The 15,053-nt window shown below is 36.5% G+C and overlaps 1 protein-coding gene and 1 non-coding gene across 2 annotated transcripts; both read left to right on the top strand.

The window, feature by feature from the left end:
• Positions 1–349: 349 nt before the first annotated feature.
• Positions 350–455, top strand: LOC111465265. Its single transcript, XR_002714183.1, has one exon. It is a non-coding gene; the product is annotated as a Plant small nucleolar RNA R71 (small nucleolar RNA).
• A 2,674-nt stretch (positions 456–3,129) lies between these two features.
• LOC111500171 (exopolygalacturonase-like) lies at positions 3,130–9,528 on the top strand. The gene is made up of 6 exons (XM_023151831.1): positions 3,130–3,318; positions 3,901–4,188; positions 4,304–4,819; positions 4,902–4,941; positions 8,730–9,020; positions 9,221–9,528. Exons 1-6 carry the CDS (start codon positions 3,130–3,132, stop codon positions 9,526–9,528), a joined length of 1,632 nt encoding a protein of 543 aa, XP_023007599.1.
• Positions 9,529–15,053: the final 5,525 nt, after the last annotated feature.

Genomic DNA, 15,053 nt, shown 5'->3' on the forward strand with positions numbered 1-15,053 from the left:
ATATACACAAGATTCACCTACTGTCTGGGTCATTACAACAGTTGTATGGGCTGGTGCTTTGGTCATTGTGCCTTGTTCCAACGCTAGGTTTTGTAAAATATTAGTCACTGAAGCTAGTTGAGCGTTGATAGAAGACAAAGCTTCAACTTCAAGTACTCCTTGGGTCTTCTTTCCTGGATTGCTTCTCACATCGACCCATTAACAATTGTTAGAAGCTATTCTCTCTAAAATCTCATATGTTTCATTGTATGTCTTTGACAAAATAGCTCAATTGGCAGAAGCATCCACCACTTGTTTAATAGCAATATTCAATCCATTGTAGAAAGTCTCAATTTGGATACAATGTGGTAGTCCATGGTGAGGACACTTCCTAAGCATCTCCTTGAATCTCTCCCAAGCTTCACTTAGTGCCTCCTCTTCAAAGTGTTAAAAAGCAACAATCTCATTTATGAACCGTGCGTTTCTAGTGGGTGAAAAATACTTGATAAAAAATTTCTCTGCTAGACTATTCCAAGAATCAATTGTTCCCGGTGCTAAGGTATTCAACCATGATTTCGCACCATATTTCAAGGAATAAGGGAATAAGCTCAATCTAATCACGTCTTTATCCACTCCTTGAAATCAAAATGAGTCACTAACTCCCAAAAATGATTTTAGGTGTAGGTGGGGATCTTTCGACGGTAGTCCATGAAATTGCCCAAATGGTTTGCAACATTTGAAACATCAAGGGCATTAGCTCAAATGTGGTTGCTTGCATTTCAGGTCTAAGAATGCACGGATTTCGCTCTTCCACAGCTGGGTGTGCATATGCTCAGATTGCTCTTTCTCTGTCATATGCTAAATGAATGGCATTAGCAGTAATTCTTTCTTGATTAGCCATCATCGCTAGATTTTTCAAACTCCTGATTTAGTTGGACCATTTGCTGTATATTCTGTTCTGCCATTTTCTTTTTATCCCTCAACTTTCGTCTAAAGGTTCTCTCTATTTCGGGATCAAAAATAAATTCCAAACCCGTAAGTGGGTTCATGCACAGAATTCTGCAGTAGTTAATTCAACAGTAGAACAACTTACTCTAGCTTCTTTTTGGATCCAACTCATGAAAATATATCATTAAAATAACCAAATTAGCTTCCCTGGCAACGGCACCAAAAAATTGGTCGCTTGTGGATGTATATAATAAAATGATGGAAAATTCACAAGAATAAGTGTAAGTATACACTATCACAAGTAGTAAGTAATAAGTATCACAAGTAGCAAGTAATAAGTAAATTATTGATTCCAGATAACCTATTTTTTTGGTTAATTTAATCGCTGGAAATTATGTGAGTTTTTGGGTGACATTCAAATTGGTGTTTGGTGATTTTGACCAATTAAATAAAACTAAAGCAGAGTGTCACTGCTATGGAATAACAGAAAATGATGAGAAAATCAATGATAATGAGAAAGGTTTGGCAAAAAGCAATTAAATACATAAATTATTGAGTTTTGTGGGAGATTTTAGTTCTTTTAATAGATTTCCAAGCCCACTTCAGAGGGTCATGTTATTTCCATAATCGTTTGTAATTTCTATTAACAAGGCTCTAGGAGAAATTTATTTCTAACCCTTTTATTACACTTCGAGTCTCCTTGCGATGGAAGTAAAGTATTAAAAAGAAGTTCATTGCTCCCTCTCTTCTCCCGAATAAGAGAACAACTATGTACGTAAAATAGCTAATTAAACGCACATGTAAATCATTAACAACAACTCTTTAATCAACTAAGATTATACTACCAACATACTTAAACTATATAAAACTCTCACGCCTCCCCTATAAAGTTTAGCTCTTCATACAAATTGAATTAAACAGAGGAATCCGCATCTCAATCAAGTAAGATTGATGAAATAAAAAAAGAGAATAAGGAAATAGAGAGTTATCCTGCTTTGTTGTCGTTCGTCAATGGAAGTTCCCTTCCCTTGAGCTCTTACGTCCACCTCTTTGCCCTAATCAATCCTTGTTGGTCTCCTTTTCCTTCTGTTGTCAACAACTGCTGGATCACGGTTCTTTTTTTTCTGATTCTATAATAGTTTATTGCAGTAGAGGCTGATGTCTAATTCCATTTTTCTCCCAAAGTGTGGCTCCCCTCCTTTTTTGGGTATTCTTTTCCTTTTATAATGTTTGTTTCTTCTCATAGAGGGTTGAGAAAGGATAAAATCGTCCACCTAGGATGTTTCTAATTTGATAGTCAATGACCCACATGAACGGCTGATGTGGATTAAAATTTCCAGGTCATCCTCGAAAAGTTGGCTTTCAGGATTACTTCAACATAAGGGTCAACAATCCCACGCATGTGATAGATTATGAACCCTTGGAGGTGGTAGAAGACTTGAGTTACGAAGAAAGACCCGTGAGGGTCTTGACATGTGAAGTACAACCTTTACGCACCAAGGACATTGGTTTTGTCAAAGTGTTGTGAAGAAACTAGCAAATAAAGGAGGCTACGTGGGAACAGGAGTACGTGGGAACAGGAGGACGAAATGAGGAGAAATACCCAAAACTATTTCTTAATGTAGACACTTCCTAGGACGAATGTCTGTTTAGGAGGGAATAATGTAAAGATAGATATTTTTTTTTAAAAAAAAATGGAACCTCGCTGAAAATCGCCAGATATCTGGCGAGGCGCTATTTTCACAGATTGAAACTGCTCCACGCCCCTTCATAATCTCCCAACTCACACCCTCCATAACCAGCACAATCTTTCCTTCACTCTAAAAACTTACACATGAAGCCAGGAGAGAAAAGAGGAGTAATCAATTCACTTATGTTATTTCAGGTAAGTAAGACTTCTTTTCCTTCCAAATAAACACTTTTGAAAAAGAAAAATAGGAGTAATCAATTCACTTATTTTATTTAAGTCATGTGTATGGTGGCGTCTCTAATTTCTATCTTAATTTAGTTATCTCTAAAGCCAGGTTGATTAACATATATGTATTAAAATGGATAATCATATTGGAAAATTTAAGGAAGATAACAGTGATATCTTTCCTTAAAAACTTCATTCATTTCAAAATGGAATGATTTTGCAATAAACGAATAAAAGCTGAGTTGGAAGAGACTTCCATTTTTTAGTGTTAAAATTTTGTTATAAAAATGAAGAAAAGTAGAGGGCAAAAACCAGGCATCGTAGAAGAAGAGAGAAAAATGGGTTTGAATTCATCACATATTGAATGTTTAGTATTAATTGCCATTTTACTTTGCATTACTAAATGCTATGCCCAAAATGTGTTCAATATCATGCAATTTGGTGCAAGTAATGATGGACGAACGGATAGCACTCAGGTAAACTTTTTTTTTTTTTTTTTCATTTTGGGATAATATTTTTTATAAAAGTGTGAAAACCTCTTTTAACATATGTGTTTTAAAATCGTGAGGCTGACGACGATACGCACTAAGCCAAAACTGACAATATTTGTTGACCGTGGGCTTGAGTTGTTACATGTTTTATATTTCTTTAAAAAGATTTTGAGAAACATAAGAGTTAGAAGTTGAAGCGTTCTTAAAATGTTTATGTTATTTTCAAAACAGGATAGAATTTTTTGAAACAATAAGATCGAATTTCTTAGGTCTCTTTTCTCATTTTTTATTTTTCTTTGTTTTATTATCTCCCTACAAATATTTTAAAAATCCTAACTAGTTTTTTAAAAAATAAAAAAAGTATTAAGAAAAAAAAAACTTATTTTTTTTATTTTGGAATTTTGATAACAATCCCACTTTATTTTTGTAGAGGGAAAAAACTACAAATAGGTTAAGAAAATAAAAGGCTTTTTTATTTTTAATTTAAATTTAAAAGAATTAAAAAAAAATCCAAAACTAATAAAATATAAAATTTAAGTTAATTTTGTTGAAAAATGGTGTGTGTAGGCATTAAGTAAGGCATGGAGGCAAGCTTGTTGGCGTGATGGAGGTGGTGTAGTTTTAGTACCAGATGGGAGGTTTCTAATTTTTTCCTTGGTGCTTAAAGGTCCATGCAAAGGATCCATTGGTCTACGGATTAATGGCCAATTGTTGGCTCCTATCGATCCAAATTTCGCCATTGCCCAAATCTGGTTGAGTATCTATGAAGTCGACAACTTATTTGTCGACGGGTATGGCAGCTTCGACGGTCGCGGTTTTTTAGCTTGGTCTATCAAAACCTTTAACCGTCCAATTGTAAGTCTATTTTTTTGGATTCTTTGGTTAAAGTGTTAGATGGAACCCTAATTTTCACTTCCTTTTTTTTTTTTTTAGTTATTTGCCAAGTGACCGTGAAATTGTTTCTATGTAGTCTATGAAACTCACTAAAATCAACCATGCGAGAATTACGGGTATAACATCGTACAATAGCAAATTCTTCCATTTTGGTGTGCATGGATGTAGTGATGTCACATTTGATCACATTAGAGTAATGGCTCCAAGAGATAGCCCCAACACAGATGGAATCCACATTTCCAAGTCAAGTGGTATCAACATTGTGCATTCAAGATTCGACACTGGAGACGATTGTATCTCTTTGGGCCCTGGAAGTAGATTCATCAACATAACAAACATCCATTGTGGTCCAGGTCACGGAATCAGCATCGGCAGCCTTGGAAAATACCCAAATGAGGAAGATGTCTCTGACGTTTTAGTAAGAGACTCCACATTTGTTGGTACAGACAACGGTGTGAGGATCAAAACATGGTCGTCTTCACATCCTAGTTTTGTTACCAAGATTGTTTTTCTCAATCTCGAAATGAAGGACGTAAGAAACCCTATGATCATTGATCAAAAATATTGCCTTGACTGCAGCAGAGATAAAATGGTATATATATTCAAATTTGATATCGTTAGGTTTTAGTAAAAGTGAAAATGGTATTACAATGAATGTTGTTTGTGGTGGACAGAGTACTTCAAGAGTGCAGATTCGAGACGTGAGATATGAAGGTATACGGGGGACTTCAGCAACCCAAGCGGCAGTAAATTTTGAATGCAGCCAAGTTTTTCCATGCGAAGGCATAGTGTTGCAAGACATTAACCTCTCCTTTAATGGTGGTGGCCAACCAACTTCCATTTGTCACAATGTGAAGGGCTCTGCTTTTGGCAAACAACTTCCTTCCTCTTGCCTTTAATTACTTTTTGTTTTTGTTCTTCCTTAATTTAGATTTGGCCATTTCAATAAGGATTTCATGAAAATCCAAGGAAATAATGTTAAAAGAAAGAAAAGTTTGTAACCTAATTTTAAAAATAAAACAAAAGCCTATAAAAGAAAAGTCACGTCTAGACCCTACCAGTTTGAAAATCATTTGTTTTATTCTATCATTAATCTTCGCTAAACATTTAGTTAATAGTCACAAAATTATTGAACTTGGTTACAACTAATGAGATAATCCTTCATCCATTCTCATGACGGGTTTATGGAATTGTAGTTTTGGCTCTTGACCCATTTCTACACATGATTGTAACTCCTCATGTTGCCACACATGTCATCATCTTATGTGATTTTAGTCAAGCTCGATAGTATGTGTTTATAGATACCTACTGCCTGGCAGGAGCACTATTCGGTTCGACTTAGGTTAGTGCTACTGAAGGTACCAATGTGAAATAGAAGAAAATCGGGTTCAAGTGTACCCTTCACGCTGCTAGCAACCTTGTAAACTTTCTTAACTTTTCTTGGATGACATTGAGATTTACTTGATTCTTAGGGCATCTAGATGGTTCAATTCTTGAACTCACATAATTAGGGCATTCTAGACGAGCTAGGGTCTTTACCAGTGATCGCTGCTCACGATCCTAGAGTTCTAAGTCTACTGGAAAACTTTTCACCTACGTCAAAGGTAAAATCATCCTAGCTCTAGTTCTCTTTTAAAATTCTCATACTAAAGCCATTTCATTCATTTTTCATATCATAAATGGCATTCTCATACAAATTACCCTTCTAAAGTCTTAATCATGCATAGTCTAAAAAATCAAAAAATGGAAAAAACAGTTATGACAATAGCTGTGGTGGAGGAATCTTCAAATTCACGAGGGTAAGTAAGAAATGAATTAGGTAGCCCATAAGCTTAGCTTAGTAAAATAAGTTTCATTGAGTGGACTTGAAGACCGTCTCTTTTTGTCACAATCTTGACATATTTATGATAAGCCCTAGGAGAAACTTAAGCCCCATTTCTAATTTTTACCGAGCTTTACAACTTTGTCAAACCTTTAACGAGATTCTCCTTTGTTGACTAAATACAATTCACAAGGAAACAAAGCTTGTTCGACCACATACACAACCTATGCATTCATGTTCGTTCTACCTGACTTGTCTCTACTCTAGGCCAAGTCATTCAACTCGACCTTACTTCTACTCTAGGACAAGGTCCTTTGAAAGCAATGTCTCCATCTCAGATTATCATTTTCATTCCAACAACACCAACCACGTTTCATGATGTCTCATACCAAGTCCCATGACGTCATCAATCCTTGTTGTTTCCTTGAACACATTTATCGATAATCGACCCATGCTTCATCTTTATTGTTAGAACACCCCAAACATCCATACATGTGAGTATTATCAAGGCATGAACCTTCTCATGTCTATGCCGAGTCATTTATGGATACTGTATTAGATAACACCTCCATATATCAACCTTCGACTCATGCGTTGGGGTGCAATATTGACACATTCATGTCGTCTGATAGTCGAAAAAATCTATTTTCAATGGAAAACGCCCAAGACGTTTGTCTTTCAACGCACCCACATCATGACATACGTGTGTGCCATGCGGTAGCTCACTTAATCCATAGGGTCTAGGGTGGTGGAGAACTGACATCATGTCACCCCGTATAGTACATTTCGAGGCATTTTTTGTAAGATAGAAGTAGACATAATTTTGGCAAATGGTCATACAACCTCATACAGAGTGAGTCAGATATTCGATTAACACCAAATTTTGCAAGCTATCTAGCCTCCTTTGTGCCTGTCTCTTGCACTGTCTTTTCTTACATTCTTGTCTTCCCTTTGCCTCTAATCATGTTGGATGATGCACTTGTTGGGGTTTATGTCCTAAAACTAATAGTTTGTAAACAAAAACATATTCTATTTTCAATAAAGTTATTATTGTTGTTTATTTAGTAAAGATTGTAATTGAATAAAGTGAATTTAAAATCATTAATCTAAATCCAATAAACTAAGAACACTTTGGCTATAGTATGATTACTTCAACTATATGTAGAGACATAAGAGTTGATCAAGTTCAAGTATATAGTCAAAATGATTTATAGTATAAGGATAAGGCTGAGTACCTTATTCTGGGGACACTATGAATGCGACTCACTTTTTATCTTAATTTAGTTATCTCTAAAGTCATTAGCTCTATGTTTAAGTTTGATTAACATATATGTATTAAAATGAATAATCCTATCAAACCAACCATTGAAACTCACATAGTATCTGAGTTTATTTAAAATTAAATTAAAAGTCTAACGGTCAAGTTCATTGGTCTATCTCATTCTATCTCATAATAAATTCTAAATTTTGATATATTAAACTTAAATTTAATTTTTGGGTGTTAAAATTTTATTATAAAAATGAAAGAAATGTAGAGAATAAAAACGAGGCATCGTAGAAGAAGAGAGAAAAATGGGTTTAAATTCATCACATATGGAATGTTTAGTGTTCATTACTATTTTACTTTGCGTTCCTAAAGGTTATGCTCAAAACGAAGGGTTCAATATCATGCAATTTGGTGCAAGAAATGATGGACAAACTGATAGCACTCAGGTAAACATTTTTTTTTTTTTTTGGTGATATTTCACGTCGACTAAAGACGAGAACTAAGCCTTTTTTATATGGGTGTGGAAACCCTTTCCTAATGGATATACCTTAAAACCGTGAGACTGACAACGATACGCATTAGACCAAAATGGACAATATTTGTTAACCGTGGACTTGAGCTATTACATGTTCTATATTTCTTTTAAAAGATTTTGAGAAAACAGAAGAGTTAGAAGCCGAAGCGTTCTTAAAATGTTTATGTTATTTTCAAAATGTAGTAGAATTTTTTGAAACAATAAGATCGTGGTTTACTTAGGTCTCCTTTCTTATTTTTTTTATTTTTTTTTTCTTTGTTTTATTATTGATCTCATCCAACAAATATTTTAAAAAATCTAAACAATTTTTTTTTAAATAAAAAAAATATGTAAAAAAAATATTGGTTTTTTATTTTGGAATTATGAACAATCCCATTTTTTTTAGGAGGCAAAAAAAAACTACAAAGGAAAACAATATCAAAGGGAGCTTAGCTATTGATTTTGTTTCTAGGTTAAGAAAATAAAAGGCTTTTTTTTATCATTATTTACTTATAAAATCCATAAAAATAAATTTAAAATCAAGATTTTGGAAATTTAATGTTAAAAACTAATTTTTATAACATTTTGAATAATAAATTTAAAAGTACATTAAAAAATGGGGAAAAATAGAAAGAAAGGCTTATAATGCAAACATACTTATTTTATTTATTTACAAAAGAAAGAAACAAGAAATTATAAGTTATAGTAAATTTAATTATATAAATATTTCAACATGTTAGGCACATTCATTTTGTTGATTTCAGAAATTAAAATTATAAAATGTCATTCATTTTATAATTTCTAAGTGTTTTATTTAATTTTTGAAAAAAAAAAAAAAGTCCCAAAATTAATAAAATTTAAAATTTAAGCTATTTCAACATGTTTGCTGGTTTGTATAGGCATTAAGTACCCATGGAGCCACGCTTGTGCATGTGATGGAGGTGGTGTGGTTTTAGTACCAGACAGGAGTTTTCTGATTCTTCCGTTGGTGCTTAAAGGTCCATGCAAAGGATCCATTGGTCTGCGGATTAATGGCGAATTGTTGGCTCCTATCGACCAATATTTCGCCACTGGCCAAACTTGGCTGAGTATCTATGAAGTTGAAAACTTTTTTGTCGACGCTTATGGCAGCTTGAACGCCCGCGGTTCTTCAGCTTGGCCTTTCAAAACTTCTAACCGTCCAATTGCAAGTCCTTTTTTTCGATTCTTTGGTTAAAGTGTTGGAACAAGAATTCACTTTCTGTTTTCTTCTTTTTAAGTTATTTGTTTAGTGACCGTGAAAATTTTTGTGTAGTCTATGAAACTCACTAAAATCAACAGACTACACTAAAATCAACAATGCAAGAATTAGGAGTATAACATCGTACAATAGCAAATACTTCCATTTTAGTGTGCATAGATGTCAATAATGTCACGTTTGATGACATTAGAGCAATGGCTCCAGAAGATAGCCCCAACACAACACAGATGGAATCCACATTTCCAAGTCAAGTGGTATCAACTTTATGCAGTCAAGATTCGACACTGGAGACTTGTATCTCTTTGGACCCTGGAAGTAGATTCATCAACATAACAAACATCCATCGTGATCCAGACCACGGAATTAGCATCGGTAGTCTTGGAAAATACCCAAATGAAGAAAATGTCTTTAAAGTCATAGTAAGAGACTCCCATTTGTTGGCACAGACAATGGAGTGAGGATCAAAACTTCCACATTTGAAAATGCCATTCTGTCCAGAATCAAAACTTCCACCGTGGCCTTATGTAAAATAATTCTAACGAATCTAAAAAATCAGCGGTTGGATTTCCTCCAGAATTGAACACAATCTAGAACGTTCATAGATCACTACATTTAACGATCAGAATTCAAATTGGAAGTCACTAGCTTGTTAATCAGGATGAATACTTTTGACAGATTGTCCAGAAAATTCAATCTTTAAATCACGAAGATTTTGAAGCTTTCAACATCGGTTTAAGCTTCCCTTATAAAGTGTCAAGTTGGGGCATTAGTATGGAACAAGAATCGAGCTCCCAATCACAAGTAATAGCCGTTTAGATTTTGGATCTCCTAGTCTCGAGTTGAATTGAGACTAGGAGATCCAAAATTCTCCATCATTTCCCTTCAAACTTGTTCCTACATTTTCTAAGCAAGATTACCCACATGTTCTTTGAAGGAATTGAGTGGTAAAAGTGCCTAAAACCATTCCCCTAATCCAATCCGCCATTGAAGAACTTAAAAATAAGTTTGAAAATCTCATATGAGCTTACACGCAAATTCTTTAAGCAAGGAGTCTTGCCACAGAAGAGCACGAAGAGAAATAACCTCATACAAGTGCTCAATTGAAGGAAATAAGTTTTGGGCTCAAATTGGGGGTAAGTGTTGAATTCCTATCTACGGTCCCTTTTCTTTCGAATAGAGCATTCCTTCCACTTCAAAGGATGAAGTTGAGAAACTTTGATGAAGAAATCGAGAGCTGAAACGTTGTAGAATGAGATGCCTAAGTGATAATGTTTGCATAATCCACCACACCTAAATGGTGTATCTTATTTATAATCAAATAAATGACAAGGATATGGAAAGACTAATAAACGGGGTATGTAAGAAGACAAATATCTAGATAGTTGACTTATAATAAAATATCAAATATGATATATATGATAAACTATAATTTAGCACTAAATATCCTTAACACCCCAACAAGCTGAGCGTCAGATTTCAACGAACGTGAAATTTGAATCTGAAAAATTCAAAGAGAGGTCGAGAAACACCTTTCGTGAAGATGTCGAAGAGAAACACTTTCTTGACCATCGAAAACTATAGACGGATCGTTGCTCAGCGATGATGCTGCCTTGGCTTCGGTGAGAATATGTCTAACCCATGAAGAGGGATCGTCGCTCAGCGACGATGCTGCCTTAACTCCAGTGAGAATATGTCAACCCAAGAAGTAGAAGGGGAAACCTAGAGCAAGGAACAAAGACAATGTTGAAGCCGGTAGAGTCGCCACAGTGGACGAAGAAGCCAATTTTGGCGAGAAGAAAGGCGGCGACTTGGTTGGCGAAGAGGCCAGTGCAATGCCTAGATTCCAAAGGTAAATCTCTGCAGAAGGTCGATAAGTTTAGGTTAGGGTTTATGTGAAAGATGAAGGGAAGAATGGGAGAATGAGAGAGACTATGTTGGCTAAGGGAAAATTGATTGTGTTGGAGAAGGTAGAGTTGTATGTACAAAGTATGGTGAAAGATGATTTGAAGGTCAAAAGGGTGGAGCCGAAGAATAATCAATCGGCTTCGCTTGCGACAACCATGGAGACTGCCCCTGCAGCGTCAAAGCCAGCAGGGGTGATGGGGAAGAACCGTGGAGGATTCAGAAGCCATTGAAAAGAAAAGATCGGGACTGCTAAACCGAAAGAGGTCTAATACCATGAGAATGTTTGCTTAATCCACCACACCTAAATGATGTGAAAATTATCTTATTTATAATCAAATAAATGACAAGGATATGGAAAGCCTAATAATGGAAATAACAATAAATAGAAACATATAAGAAATATTTGCCTTATAATTATAATTTAGCACTAAATATCCTCAACAGTAATCATAAAAAATATTTGCTGTGAATGTTTGATTAATCCACCACACCCAAATGGTGGTGAGAGTTCTCTTATTTATAATCATTTACAGAATACATAAATAAGGTAAATTACAAATAATAAGGAAATAGCGATAAAAGGAATAATAAATGAATACAATATATTTGCATTTAGTAAAATGGCAAATATGGTAACCCGTAATGTAAGGCAAATATCTAGATATTTGCCTTATAATGAATGGTCATCTATCCTTAACACCCCCCCGCAAGCTGAGCGTCGGATTTGAACGAACATGAAGCTTGGATCTGAAAAATTCAAAGAGAGGTCGAGAAATACTCTTTGTGAAGATATCAGCAACTTGGAGATGAGAGGGTACATATTGTGTACGAAGTTTGCCAGCGATAACAAGTTCTCGAAGGAAATGATAATCTAGTTCAACATGCTTGGCCCGCTTGTGAGAAACAGAATTAGAGCTAAAAAAAATAGCACTTTTGTTGTCACATAAGAGTAAGAGCTGCTGTGAAATAGGGACCTTGAGGTCATGCAAAAGATGCGTAACCCAAAGAAGTTCAGCAGCAGTTGTGGCAAGAGCACGATACTCAGATTCACAGCTGGAGCGTGATACAGTAGGTTGCTTTTTGGCACTCCAAGAAATGAGATTGTTGCCAAGATAAATAGAATAGCCGGATGTAGAACGACGAGTATCGGGACAACCAGCCCAGTCAGCATCCGAATAAGCGACTAGCGTACTAGGAACAGTGGATGGACGAAAGATAAGACCAAAGTGGAGTGTTCCTTTGACATAGCGAAGAATACGTTTGACAGCAAGAAAGTGATCTGCAGTAGGGGCATGCAAGAATTGACTGACAGAATTGACAGCATAGGCAATATCTGGCCGCGTAATAGTCAAGTACTGAAGGGCGCCAACAAGAGATCTGTAGAGAGTAGGATCAGAGAAAGGAGCACCATCAGCAGTCAGGTGTTGAGAAACAACCATGGGAGTGTGAACTGGTTTGCTATCGAGCAACTGAGCACGAGTAAGAATATCTCGAGCATATTTTAACTGACTGATAAAGAGACCATCAGGAGTGGGTGAAGCTTCAAGACCAAGAAAGTAACTGAGAGAACCCAAATCTTTGGTAGCAAACTCAGAATGAAGCTTGCGAGTAAAGCTGTTAATAAGAGATGAGTTGTTGCCGGTAACAATAATGTCATCAACATAAAGAAGCAAATAGATAAGATTAGATTGCTGATGAAAGACAAAAAGGGACGTGTCAGCGCGACTGCAAGAAAACCCAAGTGTGAGAAGAAATGAGCTAAAACGCTGAAACCAAGCACGAGGAGCTTGCTTTAAGCCATAGAGAGCTTTCTTTAATAGACAAACATGCATAGGAAATCGAGGATCAACATACCCAGGAGGTTGTTCCATATGAACACGTTCAATAAGCGTTCCATTGAGAAAAGCATTCTTGACATCAAGTTGTCGAAGAGGCCATTTATTTGTGAGTGCAATAGAAAGCACAACACGGACAGTGGTAGCTTTGACAACCGGACTGAAAGTGTCAGTGTAGTCAAGACCAGGAACCTGAGTATAACCTTTGGCAACGAGACGAGCCTTGAAACGCTCGACAGATCCATCGGGCAAATATTTAATACGAAACACCCATTTAGAGCCCACGATGTTGGTGTTGGCAGGGCGAGGAACCAAAGTCCAAGTATCATTTTGTTGTAACGCTCGAATTTCTTCATCCATGGCAGCCACCCAAGCAGGATTCTTAGCCGCAGATTTGAATCCTTTTGGCTCAGTGGATGCAAGAAGAGTAGAGAGAAGTCCAGATGAGCCCAACATACCAAGATTTGCTGGATGACGAGTCTTGAATATACCAGCTTTGGCGCGTGTGATCATAGGATGAGTGCCCAAAGAAGAGAAATCAACAGGAGGTTCAATAGAGGTTGAATTAGAAGTCGAGGGTGACAAAGTGGAACCTGCAAGAGAAGTATCAACCTGCACAGACTCATCTACAAGGTCAGAACAAATATCACACGGGGATGAACTGGATTGAGGAATGTGCGGTGATGAAGTGGTAGGGGGGGATGAATCAATATGATGAAGATGTGGTTCCAAGAAATTTGAAATAGGAATAGTGGAAAGAGCTTGGGCTTGGGAGCTAGGGATAGCAGGAAAGTGAGTTTCATCAAATTGAGCATGGCAGGTGATATATAGCTTAGTGGTGGCGGGATCAAGACAGCGGAGCCCTTTATGAATGGGACTATAACCCAAAAAAATACAAGGAATGCTACGGGGAGAAAGCTTGTTAGGCATATAATCACGCAAATAAGGATAAACACGACAACCAAAGGGATGAAAAATGTCATAATGTGGAGTGTAGCCATAAAGAAGTTCAAAGGGTGACTTACCTCCAAGAAGTGGAGTAGGCAACCGGTTGATAATATAAGCTGCAGTGCTGAAGGCGTCAACCCAAAAACGAGGAGAAAGATGAGAGTGAACGAGAAGGGCCAAGCCAGTCTCAGTCACATGACGATGTTTTCTCTCAACACGACCATTTTGAGCAGGTGTATATGGACAAGAGAGTTGATGGTGGATGCCAGAATTACGTAAATGAGTTTTGAAACAAGTACTAGTAAATTCGGTACCACCATCGCTTTGAAATAACTTGATACAAGAAGAATATTGATTTTCCACAAATTTTTGAAATTGAAGAAAAATATAAAAAAAATCAGATTTAAATTTTAAAGGGTAAAACCAAGTGAATTGAGAATAATCATCAATAAAAATAGCATAATAAAGAAAACCCGAATTTGATTTGACGGGAGAAGGACCCCAAAGATCACAATGAATAAGATCTAACACATGAGACGACCTACGTTCATTGCGAGAATAAGGCAGTCGATGACTTTTCGCAAGCTGACAAGTATTACATAATGATGAAGAAGGCAATAAAGACGTAAGAGAAAGATGACCTTTTTTATTTAAAAAAGAAATAACAGAATGATTCACATGACCCAGACGAGCATGCCATAAATCATATGAAGCACGTAAAGATTTGTTTTTAAGGGCTGAAATAAAAGCAGAGTTGCCGCGCTCCAGCACATATAGCCCTCCATCTCTTTTACCGGTTGCCACCACCCTTCCTGTTTGATGATTCTGGATAGTAATAAAATTATTAGTAAATGTAACGGAGAGAGGAAAATCAGACGTTAATTTACTTATGGAAAGAAGATTTTTAGTGAGGTGAGGGACAACCAAGACATCTAATAAGTGAATATTTGGAACAGGAGAAAGAGTACTGATGTGGGTAATGGGTAGGGATGCACCGTTTCCTACAATCACAGAGTCCTTACCCGTGTAATTTTTAGACTGATCCAGAATTGATGGGTCGGCAGTCATATGGGCCGAAGCTCCAGTGTCCAAAAACCAATCAGCAGCATCGGGTCCAGCAATAGAACATGACGTGTTAAAGGCTTCAGCAAGGTGAGCATGAGAAGAATCAGGTCGAACATACCGTTGGTTGCAGCGGTCAGCATAATGGCCCTCTTTGCGGCATATTTGGCAATGAGGTGGTCGACGACCCTGGCTTGAGTGGGTTCGTCCTCGATTAGAAGAGTTGTTTTTGT

This window comes from Cucurbita maxima, unplaced genomic scaffold (assembly GCF_002738345.1).
Source record: "Cucurbita maxima cultivar Rimu unplaced genomic scaffold, Cmax_1.0 Cma_Scf00028, whole genome shotgun sequence".
Taxonomy (NCBI): domain Eukaryota; kingdom Viridiplantae; phylum Streptophyta; class Magnoliopsida; order Cucurbitales; family Cucurbitaceae; genus Cucurbita; species Cucurbita maxima.